The sequence below is a fragment of the Ipomoea nil genome, unplaced genomic scaffold (genome assembly GCF_001879475.1).
Source record: "Ipomoea nil cultivar Tokyo-kokei standard unplaced genomic scaffold, Asagao_1.1 scaffold2845, whole genome shotgun sequence".
Taxonomy (NCBI): domain Eukaryota; kingdom Viridiplantae; phylum Streptophyta; class Magnoliopsida; order Solanales; family Convolvulaceae; genus Ipomoea; species Ipomoea nil.
In genome coordinates this window covers 4,227,973-4,245,483 of record NW_017619273.1, presented here as the reverse complement: position 1 = coordinate 4,245,483, position 17,511 = coordinate 4,227,973, and the positions used below count along the sequence as shown (strand labels likewise).

General features: G+C 34.9%; 3 protein-coding genes across 5 annotated transcripts; 2 read left to right on the top strand and 1 right to left on the bottom strand.

Annotated features, from left to right (window-relative positions):
- Positions 1-409: 409 nt before the first annotated feature.
- On the bottom strand, positions 410-1,009 carry LOC109159863. Its single transcript, XM_019307972.1, has one exon. The coding sequence runs from the start codon at positions 1,007-1,009 to the stop codon at positions 410-412; it is 600 nt and encodes a 199-aa protein (XP_019163517.1).
- Positions 1,010-2,345: 1,336 nt separating this feature from the next.
- LOC109160335 (feruloyl CoA ortho-hydroxylase 1-like) lies at positions 2,346-7,594 on the top strand. 2 transcript variants are annotated; one of them, XM_019308660.1, is made up of 3 exons: positions 2,346-2,910; positions 3,006-3,590; positions 7,575-7,594. In XM_019308660.1, the coding sequence occupies exons 1-2, from the start codon at positions 2,408-2,410 to the stop codon at positions 3,580-3,582; spliced, it is 1,080 nt and encodes a 359-aa protein (XP_019164205.1). In that variant the 5' UTR covers positions 2,346-2,407; the 3' UTR covers positions 3,583-3,590; positions 7,575-7,594. The 2 variants fall into 2 exon arrangements, with proteins under 2 accessions (XP_019164205.1, XP_019164204.1); XM_019308659.1 differs by lacking the exon at positions 7,575-7,594 and having other exon boundaries at positions 3,006-3,689.
- A 2,347-nt stretch (positions 7,595-9,941) lies between these two features.
- LOC109160336 (feruloyl CoA ortho-hydroxylase 1-like) lies at positions 9,942-17,434 on the top strand. Of its 2 annotated transcripts, XM_019308662.1 has the most exons (3): positions 9,942-10,535; positions 10,614-11,183; positions 17,299-17,434. In XM_019308662.1, the coding sequence occupies exons 1-3, from the start codon at positions 10,036-10,038 to the stop codon at positions 17,303-17,305; spliced, it is 1,077 nt and encodes a 358-aa protein (XP_019164207.1). In that variant the 5' UTR covers positions 9,942-10,035; the 3' UTR covers positions 17,306-17,434. The 2 variants fall into 2 exon arrangements, with proteins under 2 accessions (XP_019164207.1, XP_019164206.1); XM_019308661.1 differs by lacking the exon at positions 17,299-17,434 and having other exon boundaries at positions 10,614-11,309.
- The last annotated feature ends 77 nt before the right edge of the window (positions 17,435-17,511 follow it).

Sequence of the window (17,511 nt, the reverse complement as noted above, 5' to 3'; positions counted from 1 at the left end):
TACCACCCATCCGCCGGGACGACGACCGGAGATGCCGGTGCCTCGCCGGACATCGCAACGTGCGCCTGGGGTTGCGGTGGCTGCGTTGTGTATCTTTTATAACAGTACACTGCCGAATGCCCGTGGGAACGGCAGATCTGACATCTCGGCGCACCCCTACCGCCACGGCCTCCTCGGTTCTGGCCGCCGCGACCTTGCCGGCCACCACGCGGCTGTTGCGTGGATTGATGCTGCCGGCCACCTCCATGCGAGCCACGGCCTGCTCCTGCGTACAAGGCTGTGTGCCCAGCTCCAACATCAACCGAGGGATAGTCATCCACCAGGATGAATTCGTGTGCCTGCAAGAAGTCAGAAAGGTGAGTGAGGGTGACCGGTGCGCCGGTGGCGGTCAGCGACGTGGCCAGCGATTTTAGTCCGGACGGAGGCCCCGGATAACGTATAGATTCTGTTCCATCAAGGTGAGCAGCCGGCCAGCTTGGATCAGGGACTCAACGAGGACTCCGGCTCTGCCCAGGTAGTTCGCCGTCGACAAGTTGCCCTGGCGCAACATCTGAAACTGGTTGAGCAGCGTCAGGCACCGTGCTTGACTGGATGATCCAAGAGCGCCGGTGACGGAGGTCCAAATCTCGGCAGACGTCTCTCGGCCAAGTGCAAGGTGAAGGACATCGTCCGCCATGGAGGATACCAACAGCGACACGATCGTCTGATCCTGCCTAATCCACGCATGATACTCCGGGTTTGGCACCGGAGTGGGCTCGGCAGACGTCGTGGTCGAGTCGCCGGTGGAGGAGGCGGCGGGGACAGTCGCCGGTGGGCATGGATGAGTGCCGTCCACGAAACCTAGGAGATCCTGGCCGCGAAGGAAGGAGAGGAGTTGCATCCTCCAGAACAGAAAGTTCTTCATCGTCAACTTCATGGTGATGTAATGGTGGGCGCCGGAGAGGTTGTTGCCGGAGGCTGGCGACTGGGTTCCGGCGGCGGATATGGTACGTTCGGATGATGCCGACATTATGGAGTCGGAGATCGATCGTCGGACAGGGTGAGGGAGGGAAAATTGGTGGTGGAGGTTGGAGAGGATCGGATAACCTGTCTGATACCCGATTAGAGAAATCACCTCAGATAGATTGCAACAGAAGATAGGATTACAGAGTATATCGATGAAAGAAACTCTAACTAATCCTAACTAATAGAAAAGGCTAAGTCAACTAATCTATCACCACTAGAATACAAACTATACAATATAGAAATAATAATAATAATAAGATAGGCTAACCGTGCTCCATCTCAACTAAAAGCCTAAGCTGATAGTTGGATACACATTAATGGATATATGCTCACACGCCCCCTCACGTGTACGGTGGATTCCAACCAACACGTGGACCGGTAAACCGTAGTCGCTTACGAGTGACGTTGAGATTCAAACCCATGACCTTTGGTCTGGCTCTGATATCAAATTGAAGCATGTGCTCCATCTCAACTAAAAGCCTAAGCTGATAGTTGGATACACATTAATGGATATATGCTCACATATATATTTTTAAAAAATAACTAATAAATCTCTACTAATTAAAATATATATGAAATCAAATTTATTTATTATAATAATTATATATATATATATATATATATATATATAATATCTACAAATATTATTATCATTAAAGAATATAAGAAAATATATGGTGGATGCATGCGCATGATAAAAATAATGGAAAAGATAACGGAAGTTATAATGGTAGGGATATTTTTGTCCAAAAAATTATATAGTACAACACTAAAAGCATAATGTACAAAATGATTAGTAGTAAAAACATGGACATAAATGAGGGATATAACTTTGATTGAGACTTATTATTATTATTATTATTATTATTATTATTGTTGTTGTTGTTGTTGTTGTTGTTGTTGTTGTTGTTGTTGTTGTTGTTATTATTATTATTATTATTATTATTATTATTATTATTATTATTTTCCATTGCAATATGATAAATTCATTTTTTTTAACAGGCCAAGGTAAGGCAAATAGAGGTTGTCTGACTTTCAATATGATCCCGGGCGAGCTGTGGTTGGTCAATATTGCACATCCCTCCTTTTTTGAAGCTCTAAAAGTAATCTTTAGCTGCCTGCCTGCCTTCAATTCATCAATGATATATAGAATTATATAATAGTCTTCGTTCATCGTATTTACCAAATGAATTACTCTCATCTTATATATATACTCAAAAAAGATAATATTAAATAATTGAAATAAGCCACCAACCCCTAACCCCAAACCACTATAAAAAGGGGTAGAAGGGATGAAGGAATTCACTCATCTCCATCTTAGCACATACTACTCTATCTCAATCAATCTTTCTTTCTCATCTATTTACCACATTTCATCATATCAAACATAAACCAATAGAATATGCCTTCAGCAACAGAACTCTCTACTGTTCTCTCTGACATCAATGACTTTGTGGTGAAACAAGGCCACGGAGTGAAGGGCCTTTCGGAGCTTGGCCTCCAAACCCTCCCCAACCAATACGTTCACCCGCCGGAGGAGAGGCTCTCCAGCATGGATGTCGTTACCGACGACTCCATTCCGGTCATTGACGTCTCAAACTGGGAGGACCCAAAGGTGGCTAAGCTCATTTGCGACGCCGCCGAGAAGAGGGGTTTCTTCCAGATTGTGAACCATGGGATTCCCCTTGAGATGCTGGAGAAGGCTAAGGCGGCTACATACCGGTTCTTTAGGGAGCCCGCGGAGGAGAAGAAGAAGTATTCCAAGGAGAACTCTCCGACTAGCCATGTGAGGTATAGCACAAGCTTTCTTCCACAAATAGAGAAGGCTTTGGAGTGGAAAGATCACCTCAGTATGTTCTATGTTTCTGACCAGGAAGCTGCGAAATATTGGCCTCCTTCTTGCAGGTACCTAGCACTATTTATATATTATTCCTTTTTCCATGCAAGAATGAAAATAACATAATGATTGTATTCTCATCTTCTTTAATTTGTCCCTGCAGAGATGATGCACTGGAGTACCTGAAAAGCTGTGAAATGGTGAGTAGGAAGCTATTGGAGGCATTGATGCAAGGACTAAACGTGAACGAAATTGACGATTCCAAAGAATCACTTCTAATGGGTTCACGTAGGATCAACATCAACTACTACCCAAAGTGCCCCAACCCCGATCTCACCGTCGGCGTGGGCCGTCACTCCGACATCTCCACCCTCACACTCCTCCTCCAGGACGACATCGGAGGCCTGTACGTGCGCAAACTGGAGCACGAGGCCTGGTCGCACGTGCCGCCGGTGAAGGGCGCTCTGGTGATCAACATCGGCGACGCTCTCCAGATCATGAGCAATGGTCGATACAAGAGCATCGAGCATCGCGTTATGGCCAATGAGAACAATGACAGGATCTCAGTGCCAGTTTTTGTGAACCCGAGGCCTAATGATATCGTGGCGCCGCTCCCGGAAGTGCTGGCGAGCGGGGAGAAGGCGGTATACAAGCCAGTTCTCTACTCCGACTACGCCAAGCATTTCTACCGGAAAGCTCATAATGGAAAAGACACTATTGCCTTCGCCAGAATAGAATAAGGAAGTTCAATATATGAACTATACAAATCATATGCGATATATACATATTTGTTAGCATGCTTCATTATTTTATATGTTTCCAATAAATCCGAGTACTCTGAAATTAATAAGAACTTTCAGTTTATCGTTTAATGTATTTTGGTGCAAATTGGATTTACCTAGGGCCCGATTTTGAACCGTTCAAGATGCCCAACAGCATAGGGGCTTTAATTTTTAGAGTGTCCAATATTTACTTTTGACATAGTTAAAGAATTAAATTAAAAAAAATCTACAATTAATTCTAAACTTCATCATTTTTTTAAAAATCATTTATATCTCCTAATAATTAGGACCTAATTAATTGAGCATGGAATACCCATTTTTTTCCCCAACGGCACAGATGATGGTCCCTTGACCGACGTAATTTCTGCTGCAGTTGTTACATCAGACGCCGTCATCGCTACTTCAGTGGAGATCACCTAGCAAATCATCATCGGGGCTATTGAATTTTGTACATATGCTACTTTTAGTTGCCCTAACTTTAATTTAAATTGGAAGTGAATTGAAGTAAAAAACTGTAATTTTTGCATTCAATTGGTGTTACACCGTTCATACTTACAAAATTCAATTTAATTAATTTTTTATCAATATAATTTTGGGGGATCAAACATATATGCGTTTAGTTTCTCTCAATCTCATAATATAATGCATGCATATTCATTTTGATTTATTATCTTTCTTCTTATCCTTTTCTTCCTATTTATAGCTAGTATTTCACCATTCTCCTATTCTCGATCTTTTTCTTCCTATTTATAGCCAACATTTCATCATTTTTTCTTCTCTCCGTGCTTTATGGCTATCTTTACTGATTTTAATTTCCTTTCTATTTTTAGATTATAACATCTTCGTGGAATCGTGGCTCATCTTTACTGATTTTAATTTCCTTTCTATTTTTAGATTATAACATCTTCGTGGAATCGTGGCTCACCGATACATTGCATTCTCAACGGAAGAAGCTCGATCAAATTTTGCCAATTTCATAAAAACAGTTATGGATCCGTTTGGTTTCAATTTGAATAGAATAGAAGAAAGCTAAGGAGAAGTGTTTGGACACAAATTCTCTTTAAAAGTAATTAACGCATTGATGATGCATTTACTTGCGTCAAAAGTTGGTTAAGAGACCACTTTAACAGCACTTAGCTTGCACTTCTCATATCATGCGTGACACAAATGATATAAAAAATCCTTAAAAAAGAAAATGATTAAGTATTATCTAATACGGTTATTTGAAATGGTTAGTAAGTGGATAGCTACAGTAACTAGATGTTTTGACGGCTAAGATATTTTAATGATATGTGCAGTCTTGGAAGCGAATTATACCGTGGAGTCAAAAAATTAACATGTAATATACAAAAAGTGAAACAAATGAAAATAAAGTATATTAAAAATGAATATGTGTGTTGATTGTAGTATATTTTTCAAACAAATAATTATTCGGAGTAACGAGTTATCGATCTACATGGAAGTGGGCGTATCAAGCACTAGCTACTAATTTATTATTGTAAAGCTAATCCTAACGAAAGGCATGGATGGATGATTAAAACTAAATTAAAAGCAAAGTAGCTGGTTTGTGAAAACAATAGAGAGAGAATGAGATTCAATTCCTGGGATTCAAGTGTTTAATCACCAAGTGTCAAACTTAAGTGCAATATTAGATCTGGTTTAAACAAGTGTGAGAATGCAACAAGGGAAAGGGTTACTCCCATAATCTCTAACTTAAATGAATATTCACTCACGTGATATAAATACCCAACAATGAAAGAACAAGCATTCATAATAAACTTTTATCTTATCTACTACCATTTCTCGATGTGCAATAATTAAGAATTAACTTCCTTAACCAATATGCCATCTCCCAAGATGTAACAGTTAAGTGCAATTGTGTGTGGCCTAAATTATGCATAACTCCCGTTATGACATAAAGATAGCTATGAAATAAGTAATCATGGCCACTAATTACAAGCATCAACAATATGAAATCACAATTGCAACACAAATATAAAACTCAAATATAAATATTATAGAAATCTGAGAACTAGGCACATAGGTTCATAAACATTTTTTATCCAAGAATCTCTATGAAAAATTAGCCACACATGGCTAATATAGAATTCATAACAATAATAAAGAGTTTACAAATAACCAAAGAGAGTACAAGAACAAACCAAGTGATTTTCCCAATCTCCCTAGCTTTCTTCTTTCTTCCCAAGACAACTTTTAGCTCTCAATTCTCTTCTTTCTTGTCTCCAAAACACAGCATACCCCTTCTAGGTTTGAGGGAGGCGGGATTTTATAGCGGGAACCAAGTTGGGGATGAAATAGGAAATTTCAGCGTGACTTTTGGAAGCTGCCAGTTCGACCGCTCGATACGTCGAATCCGAGGCGTCGATTTCTCGGATGCATGCTGGGACATCTCGACGAGTCGAGAGATGGCTTGACGCGTCGAGTCTTCGACTCCTCGCTCCAGACCGCTATTGGAATTTCTCGACGCGTTGAGAAGTGATCTCGACGCGTCGAGTCTTCTAAGCTTCGAATGGACACCCTACTGGAACATTTGTTGGCTCGATGCGTCGAACTCCCTGTATCTTCACCACTCGGTCCTTTTCGGCTCCTAGAACTTCTCTTGCTTTTGCAGTTGACCTACAATGGTTCCAAAACACTAACCAACACCGTAAAATATTCAAAACAAGTGTAAAACCAATTCTTAATAAGAAAACAAGGGAATATATGCAATAATTAAAGCAACATTATCATGAACTTAAACCCAACAAATATACTCAAACTAACACGAGAAACATGTACAATTAAGCTCACATCAAACTCCCCCATACTTAAACCTTTTCTTGTCCTAAAACAAAACCATATAATAAATCACAGGTCAAACACACAAATTACTTCTACTTTCTCTTGCACAACCTAACTTACCACCAACCAACTTGCCACAAGATAACATGCTTCAAGAGTCATCTCAACTTGACACATAAGACCCATTCTCGAGTCAATAACCAAGCACCCAAATTATTAAAGTGCGTGAAGATCAAGTGCGCACAAACACTAAGTTGAGATTATGCAAAACACGGCTTTGAATAAGATCTCATAGGCTTGCCTTTTATACTCCCACTGGCTCAACTCTAAGATTGCATGTTAAGATCAAATAGGATTTTATTAAGCTTGTAATATGGCTACGGGTGAATGGCTAACAAAGAAGTGGTAAGAAAAATTAATAAAAAGGGATAATATCACAATTATCCATCTTTTCTAAGCTTAGAAGAGATAAGACACTAGCAACCAAAGGAGCAAAATACAACTCAAGAACAAAACAACATTCTAATGAAGTGGGGGTCTAAACAACAAACTTTCAATCTTTTATTTTTCCTTTATTTTCTCTTTCAACGAACCGACATCGTATAGTATTCGTTAATATGGAGACCATCTCATATTTCTCCTTTTTTTTTTTCAATTCTTTATAATGTAATAAGTTCTTTAGTATTATTTGTTCATAATAGTTTAAATTTTATTTATCATCATAATTTTTAGTAATATATAATTGGTTGTGATTGTGAATAAGAGTCTTTACAAAGATTTTGGTTTGGAATCCAAAAACACGTATGGCTTCCTAGATCCACATTGGATTCAACCAAAAATGGCGACTAGAGATAAGCAGATAGCGTATATAAATGCCACCATGCAATATGGGAAGAAAAATTGTTATTTAGCCACATATGTAGTTCTCACGTAAGTATTAATTACGTTTTAAATACGATTACTTATATATAATATTAATATATACTTCTCTTATATATTATATTCACTTAAAACTAATAAATTTTACTTATTTGTAGTGGGCATTGGATGCTGATGGCAATTTGTCCACTATTATATGAAATTAATTGGTTTGATTCATTTGTTTTCGAGCCATGTGATGACATTAAAGAGATAATGGAAACGTATGTAAATTTATAAATAATTAATAGTTATTATTGATATAGTGATGTCAAGTGCTTACATATATTTTATGTCTTATATTAATAGGTGTGTCAATGCAACAAGCATACTGAGTGGAAGGAAACAAAGTCATCCACCAAAATGGACTACATATTGGGTAAGTACTTCATACACTTTGTAAAACTGCATATATCTTATTGTTTTTATTAAAAAAAATCTTAATTGTATTGTAATTCAAATTTAGTGTGCCAAACAAAGAGGAAATTCATATTGAAAATTGTTTCCTTCCAAGCATACAAAGGGATGAATAAGGCAAGTAATTTAATAAAATATCTTTCTCCTTCAAATTTTTGAAAATACTACTATGTAGAGTTTGGAGAGACAAGGAAGATTGTCCTACAAACAACAAGAGATTGATGAAGTTAGAGACGCATGATCTAAGTTGCGTATTGATGAATATGTTAATAAAATGCTTCTTTAGTTGATGTTGATAATTTAAGTTTTAAATTATTATTATTAATTACTGTCAATTGTATAATTAATTTATTAGCTTGATTAATTGTGACATTTATTAGTTTGATTAATTGAAAAATTTATTAGCTTGATCAATTGTGAGATTTTGAATGTCAAATTATTGTACATGTTCTGAAAATTGATGTGATTTGTAAAATTGTACATATGTTGGTTGGAAATCACAAAATAAAATTAATAATTAAAAAAATACTATAAACGACGTTGGTTTTTAAATCAAACTGACGTTGTATAATAAATTTTTAAAAATAAAAAAATAAATGACATCGTTTTTTTTATTAAAAAAAAAAACGACGTCGTTTATTTTTTAAAAGAATTTAAATTAATATACGACGTTAGTTTTTACAAAAATTGACATTATAATTTTTTAAAATTTTTAAAATAACACATACGATGTCGATTTTTACTAAAAACTGACATCGTATGGTATTTTAATTTTTTTAAAAAAATAAACGATGTCTATTTTTCTTAAAAATCGACGTCATTTATTTATTAAAAATTGTTAAATTAATATATGATGTCGGTTTTTAGTAAAAAATCGGCATCCTATGTTGAATTTTAAAAATTAAAAAAATATATATACGACGTCAGTTTTTTATAACATACGTCGTATCAATTATTTATTACGTCTGCTAGATCGACTTTAAAAAAAATCGACGTTAAAAGTGTTATTTGCAGTAGTCTTTTGTTCCTTTAGGTCCCTGGATCATGTCATGATACTTCCAACTAGCTCTTTTCACTTTCTTGACCTCTCATGACTTCCTGAACACGCCTTTGTACCAATTAACCAATACCTCCAAATCACCTAAACGACACAAATGAATAAAATAAGCACATACTTAGCTTCCTATTAACATGAAATTATTTGAATTTGATATCAATTGTGCATATAAAAATACTAATAAGAATTAACACTTATCAGGTATATAAATTGTCACCAAATACTATTTGAAATTTTGAGTTTGAGCCGCATGCTCCACTACATTGTTTATTTAGTTGTTGGAGTACGGACTTATTAGGCGGCTAATCTAATATGGAGTACCTTTTTATCTATAACAAAAAAAAATTAAGTATTGTCAATTGGCACCACTCCAATTAGGTAGATACTTAGCAATTTTTGAATGAAGGGTCAATATTGGAAAGTTGGAGAGACTAATTTTTTCTTTTTTGGGTATACAAAGACTATTTTTTTTTTTTTGAATGTCACTGGCTCTATTACAATGTAGTATCTGTTCATATACTTTTTCAAAGGCTCAAACTCACATCCTTTCAAATGGAAGTCCAACCCGGATACTATTAGACCACACAGTCTTGGTAATTTAATTTGACAACAATGTGAAATAATTATAACAAAGATATATATCCACACTATAGTAAAAGATAAAATTAACTCAACTAATTGTCTTTATTGATTGGTTTTGACAATGATGTGAAACAAATAACAATGATATTTACATCCATATTATATTAAATGATAAAATTAACTCAACTAATTATTATTATTTTTTTAATTTTTGGTTTTGAAAATGGTCTGATGTAAAACAAATAACAATGATATTTACTTCCCCATTACAGTAAAAGATAAAAAAAAAAATAATTCATTGTTAATAAAAATAAAAAACAACAAATACGGAGTAACAATTATATTCCCATCCCGGGCTGTTATTGGTCAATATTGCACATCCCTCAGCCCCTTGTTTGAGTACATGCAGTTGCCTTCAATTCAAGGATAGAATTTTAGTCTTTAAAGGCTCCCAAAAAACATTAAATAATAGAGAAAAGCCACCAACTCCTAAACCCCAAAACCACTATAAAAAGGGGTAGAAGGGATTAAGGAATTCACTGCACTCTTCTCCAATCTCCATCTTAACACATTTATTTATATTGTACTACTCTCAATCAATCTTTCTATTTACATTTCATCAAACTTAAGAGAATATGCCCGCAACAGCACTCTCCACTGTTCTCTCCGACATCAATGACTTCGTGGTGAAACAAGGTCACGGAGTGAAGGGCCTTTCAGAGCTTGGCCTCCAAACCCTCCCCAACCAATACGTTCACCCGCCGGAGGAGAGGCTCTCCAGCATGGATGTCGTTACCGACGACTCCATTCCGGTCATTGACGTCTCAAACTGGGAGGACCCAAAGGTGGCTAAGCTCATTTGCGACGCCGCCGAGAAGAGGGGTTTCTTCCAGATTGTGAACCATGGGATTCCCCTTGAGATGCTGGAGAAGGCTAAGGCGGCTACATACCGCTTCTTTAGGGAGCCCGCGGAGGAGAAGAAGAAGTATTCCAAGGAGAACTCTCCGACTAGCCATGTGAGGTATAGCACAAGCTTTCTTCCACAGATAGAGAAGGCTTTGGAGTGGAAAGATCACCTCAGTATGTTCTATGTTTCTGACCAAGAAGCCGCTCAATATTGGCCTCCTTCTTGCAGGTACCTAGCTCACTATTTATATGTTTATATATTATTCCTTTTTCCATGCAATAATGAAAATAACATAATTTGTCCCAGGGATGATGCACTGGAGTACCTGAAAAGCTGTGAAATGGTGAGTAAGAAGCTATTGGAGGCATTGATGCAAGGACTAAACGTGAATGAAATTGACGATTCCAAACAATCACTTCTAATGGGTTCACGTAGGATCAACATCAACTACTACCCAAAGTGCCCCAACCCGGATCTCACCGTCGGCGTCGGCCGTCACTCCGACATCTCCACCCTCACACTCCTCCTCCAGGACGACATCGGAGGCCTGTACGTGCGCAAACTGGAGCACGAGGCCTGGTCGCACGTGCCGCCGGTGAAGGGCGCTCTGGTGATCAACATCGGCGACGCTCTCCAGATCATGAGCAACGGTCGATACAAGAGCATCGAGCATCGCGTTATGGCCAATGAGAACAATGACAGGATCTCAGTGCCAGTTTTTGTGAACCCGAGGCCTAATGATATCGTGGCGCCGCTCCCGGAAGTGCTGGCGAGCGGGGAGAAGGCGGTATACAAGCCGGTTCTCTACTCCGACTACGCCAAGCATTTCTACCGGAAAGCTCATAATGGGAAAGACACTATTGCCTTCGCCAGAATAGAATAAGGAAGTTCAATATGAACTATACAAATCATATCCGATATATACATATTTGTTAGCATGCTTCATTATTTTATATGTTTCCAATAAGTCCGAGTACTATGAAATGAATAAGAACTTTCAGCAGATCGTTTAATGTTTTTTTTTGAAAATCGCAGATCGTTTAATGTATTTTGGTGCAAATTGGATTTAGCTAAGGCCGGATTTTGAACCGTTCAAGATGCCCAACAGCACAGTGGCTTTAATTTTTAGAGTGCCCAATATTTATTTTTGACATAGTTACTTAAGAAATTTAAATAAAAAAATCTACAATTAATTTTAAAATTCATCAATTTTTTTTTTTTTTCAAATCACTTCTCTCTCCTAATAATTAGGACCTAATTAATTAAGTATGGAAAACCCATTCTTTTTTCCCAACGGCACAGATGATGGTCCCTTAGACCGACGTAATTTCTGCTGCCGTTGTTACATCAGACGCCGTCGTCACCACTTCGGTGGAGATCACCTAGCAAATCATCATCGGGGCTCGGGGCTATTGAATTTTGTACATATGCTACTTTTAGTTGCCCTAGCTCTAATTTAAATTGGAAATGAATTGAAGTAAAATATATATATATATATATATATATATATATATATATATATATATATATATATATATATATATATAATTTTTGCATTCAACTGGTGTTACATCGTTCATACTTACAAAATTCAATTTAATTAATTTTATATCAATATAATTTTGGGGGATCAAACATATATGCGTTTAGTTTCTCTCAATCTCATAATATAATTCATGCATGCATATTCATTTTGATTTATTATCTTTCTTCTTATCCTTTCAATCTCATAATATAATTCATGCATGCATATTCATTTTGATTTATTATCTTTCTTCTTATCCTTTTCTTCCTATTTATAGCTAGTATTTCATCATTCTCCTATTCTCGATCTTTTTCTTCCTATTTATAGCCAACATTTCATTATTTTTTTCCTTTTCTCCGTACTTTGTTGCTATCTTTACTGACTTTCCTTTATATTTTTAGATTATAACATCTTCGTGGCTCACCGATACATTGTATTCTCAACGGAAGAAGCTCGATCAAATTTTGCCAATTACATAAAAATAGCTATGGATCCGTTTGGTTTCGATTTGAATAGAATAGAAGCAAGCTAAGGAGAAGTGTTTGGACACAAATTCTCTTTAAAAGTAATTAACGCATTGATGATGCATTTACTTGCGTCAAAAGTTGGTTAAGAGACCACTTTAACAGCACTTAGCTTGCACTTCTCATATCATGCGTGACACAAATAATATACTAAAATCCAAAAAAAAAAATCTTTAAAAAGAGAAAATGATTAACTATTATCTAATACGGTAATTTGAAATGGTTAGTAAGTGGATAGCTACTGTTACTAGATGTTTTGGTGGCTAAGATATTTAAATGATATATGCAGTCTTGGAAGTGAATTATACCGTGGAGTCAAAAAATTAACATGTAATATACAAAAAGTGAAACAAATGAAAATAAAGTATATTAAAAATGAATATGCATGTGTGTGATTGCCATATATTTTTCAAACAAATAATTATTCGGAGTAACGAGTTATCGATCTACATGGAAGTGGGTGTATCAAACACTAGCTACTAATTTATTCTTGTGAAGTTAATCCTAACGAAAGACATGGATGGTGGATTAAAACTAAATTAAAAGCAAAGTAGCAGGTTTGTGAAAACAATAGAGAAAGAATGAGATTCAATTCCTTGGATTCAAGTGTTTAATCACTAAGTGCCAAACTTAAGTGCAATATTAGATCTGGGTTTAAATAAGTGTGTGAATGCAACAAGGGAAAGAGTTACTCCCGTAATCTCTAACCTAAATGAATATTCACTCCCGTGATATAAATACCCAACAATGAAAGAACAAGCATTCATAATAAACTCTTATCTACTACCATCCCCCGATGTGCAATAACTAAGAATTAACTTCCTTAACCAATATGTCATCTCCCAATGTGCAACAGTTAAATGAAATTGTGTGTGCCTTAAATTATGCCTTAACTCTCGTTATGACATAAAGATAGCTATGAAACAAGTAATCATGACCACTAATTACAAGCATCAACAATATGAAATCACAATTGATACACAAGTATAAAACCCAAATATAAATATTATAGAAATCTGAGAATTAGGCACTTAGGTTCATAAGCACTTTTTACCAAGAATCTCTAAGATAAATTAGTCACACATGGCTAATATAGAATTCATAACAATAATAAAGAGAGTTTACAAATAATCAAAGAGAGTACAAGAATAAACCTAGTGATTTTCCCAATCTCCCTAGCTTTCTTCTTTCTTCCCAAGACAACTTTTAGCTCTTAATTCTCTTCTTTCTTTTCAACAAAACACAGCATACCCCTTTTGGGGTTGAGGAAGGCGTGATTTTATAGTGGGAACCAAGTTCGGGACGAAATAGGAAATTTCAGCACGACTTTTAATTTGGAAGCTGCCAGTTGAACCGCTCGACGCGTTGAATCTGAGGCGTCGATTTCTCGGATGCGTGCTGGGACATCTCGACCCGTCGAGAGATGGCTTGACGCGTCGAGTCTTCGACTCCTTGCTCCGAACTGCTATTGGAATTTCTCGACGCGTTGAATCTACTGAGCTTCAAACGGATACCCTACTGGAACATTTGTTGGCTCGATGCGTCGAACTGCCTGTATCATCACCGCTCGGTCCTTTTCGGCTCCTAGAACTTCCCTTGCTTTTGCAATTAACCTACAATGGTTCCAAAACACTAACCAACGCCGTAAAACATTCAAAACAAGTGTAAAACTAATTCTTAATAAGAAAACAAGGGAATATATGCAATTAAAACAATATTATCATGAACTTAAATCACCAAGACTATGTGGTCTAATGGTACCGGGTTGGACTTTCATTTGGAAGGTTGTGAGTTCGAGCCTCAGTAGAGGCGTTATTGATTCTTTGGGTTTCAGTAGGTTTGAATTAGGACTTTCTAAGCTCCTAAGACACTAGCATGCATGATAGGACTTTATTATAATGTGGCTACATGTGAATGAACAAAGCAACATTCTAATGAAGTGGGGGTCTAAATTAAGCAACAAACTTTCAATATATCTTTTATTCTTCCTTTCTTTTCTTTTCTTTTTCTTTCAACGAACCAACATCGTATAGTATTCGTTAATATGGAGACCATCCCATATTTCTCTTTTTTTTTTTTTTTTTTCAGTTCTTTATAAAGTAATAAGTTCTTTAGTATTATTTGTTCATAATAGTTTAAATTTTATTTATCATCATATTTTTTAATAATATATAATTGGTTGTGACTGTGAATAAGAGTCTTTACAAAGATTTTGGTTTGGAATCCAAAAACACGTATGGCTTCCTAGATCCACATTGGATTCAACCAAAAATGAGACTAGAGATGAGAGGATATCGTATATAAATGCCACCATACAAGTAAGTATTTAGCCACATATGTTCTCAAGTAAGTATTAATTACGTTTAAAATACAATTACTTATATATAATATATACTTCTCTTATATATTATATTCACTTAAAACTAATAAATTACTTATTTGTAGTGGGCATTGGATGCTGATGGCAGTTTGTCCACTGTTATATGAAATTTATTGGTTTGATTCATTTGTTTTCGAGCCACGTGATGGAATTAAAGAGATAATGGAAACGTATGTAAATTTAAAAATAATTAATAGTTATTATTGATATAGTGATGTCAAGTGCTTACATATATTTTATGTTTTATATTAATAGGTGTGTCAATGCAACAAGCATACTGAGTGGAAGGAAATTAACAAAGTCGTCCACCAAAATGGACTACATGTTGGGTAAGTACTTCATACACTTTGTAAAACTGCATATATCTTATTGTTTTTTATTAAAAAAATTCTTAATTATTTGTAATTCAAATTTAGTGTGCCAATCAAAGAGGAACTACCGAATGCGGCTATTATGTGATGAAATTTATGTTGAAAATTGTTCCCATCCAAGCATACAAAGGAATGACTAATGCAAGTAATTTAATAAAATATCTCTCTCCTTCAAATTTTTGAAAATACTAGCTTATTGATTATTTATCGCTTTTCAACTTTGTAGAGTTTGGAGAGACAAGGAAGATTGTCCTACAATCAACAAGATCAGATTGATGAAGTTAGAGACGCATGGTCTAAGTTGCTTATTGATGAATAGGTTAATAAAATGGTTCTTTAGTTGATGTTGATAATTTAAGTTTTAAATTATTATTATTAATTACTATCAATTGTAGAATTAATTTATTAGCTTGATTAATTGTGACATTTATTAGTTTGAATAATTGAAAAATTTATTAGCTTGATCAATTATGAGATTTTGAATGTTAAATTGATGCACAGGTTTTGAAATTGATGTGAATTATAAAATTTTACAGCTGTTGGTTGGAAATCATAAAATAAAATTAATAATTAAAAAAAATAGTATAAACGACATTGATTTTTAAATCAAACCGACGTTGTATAATAAATTTTTAAAAATAAAAAAATAAATGACATCAATTTTTTATAATAATAAAAAAAACCGACGTGGTTTATTTTTTAAAAGAATTTAAATTAATATACGACATTAATTTTTACAAAAAATTGATGTTATAATTTTTTAAAATTTTTAAAATAACACATACGACGTCGGTTTTTACTAAAAATCGACGTCTATGGTATTTTATTTTAAAAAAAAAAAATAAACGACATCTGTTTTTCTTAAAAACCAACGTCGTTTATTTATTAAAAATTGTTAAATTAATATACAACGTCGGTTTTTAGTAAAAATTCGACGTCTTATGTTGAATTTTAAAATTTTTAAAAAATATACGACGTCAGTTTTTTATAACCGACGTCATATCATTTATTTATTACGTCTACTAGATCGACGTTAGATGATACTTCCAACTAGCTCTTTTTTCACTTTCTTGACCTCTCATGACTCCCTGAACACGACTTTGTGCCAATTAAGATGACTTCAAAACATATCCAATTGAGCTCCAATTTACATGATTTTATAACCAATGCCTCCAAATCGCCTAAATAACACAAATAAATAAAATAAGCACATACTTAGCTTCCAATTAATATGAAATTATTTAAATTTGATATCAATTGTGCACATAAAAATACTAAAAATTAACACTTATCAAGTATATAAATTTTCACCAATACTATTTGAAAATTTGAGTTTGAGCCGCATGCTCCACTACATTGTTTATTTAGTTGTTGGAGTGGACTTATTGGGCGGCTAATATAATATGGAGTACCTTTTTATCTATACCAAAAAAAAAAAAAAAAAAAGTATTGTCAATTGGCACCACTCCAATTAAGCTAGATATACTTAGCAATTTTTGAATGAAGGATCAATATTGCAAAGTTTGCCAGACTAATTTTTTTTTTTTTGGTATACAGAGACTAATTTAATTTGACAACAATGTGAAATAAATAACAAAGATATATATCCACATTATAGTAAAAGATAAAATTAACTCAACTAATTGTCTTTATTGATTGGTTTTGACAATGATGTGAAACAAATAACAATGATATTTACATCCATATTATATTAAATGATAAAATTAACTCAACTAATTATCTTTTTTTTTTTTTTTTTTTTTTTGGTTTTGATAATGATCTGATGTAAAACAAATAACAATGATATTTACTTCCCCATTACAGTAAAAGATAAAAAAAAAATTGTTAATAAAAATAAAAAATAACAAATACGGAGTAACAATTATATTCCCATCCCCGGCTGTTATTGGTCAATATTGCACATCCCTCAGCCCCTTGTTTGAGTACATGCAGTTGCCTTCAATTCAAGGATAGAATTTTAGTCTTTAAAGGCTCCCAAAAAACATTAAATAATAGAGAAAAGCCACCAACTCCTAAACCCCAAAACCACTATAAAAAGGGGTAGAAGGGATTAAGGAATTCACTGCACTCTTCTCCAATCTCCATCTTAACACATTTATTTATATTGTACTACTCTCAATCAATCTTTCTATTTACATTTCATCATGGGAAGGACACTATTGCGTTCGCCAGAATAGAATAGGGAAATTAAGAAAGTTGAATATGTGATAAATACTTATTTATCACTATGGTTCATTATTTTATTCATACCTAATAAGTCCGAGTATGTGAAATTAATAAGAAATTTCAGCCGATTCTTTAATATACTATGAGCAAGTTGGATTTACCTTTACAAGTCAGCCATTCTTATCATGTATATTAATGTTTTATGTTATAATGTGAA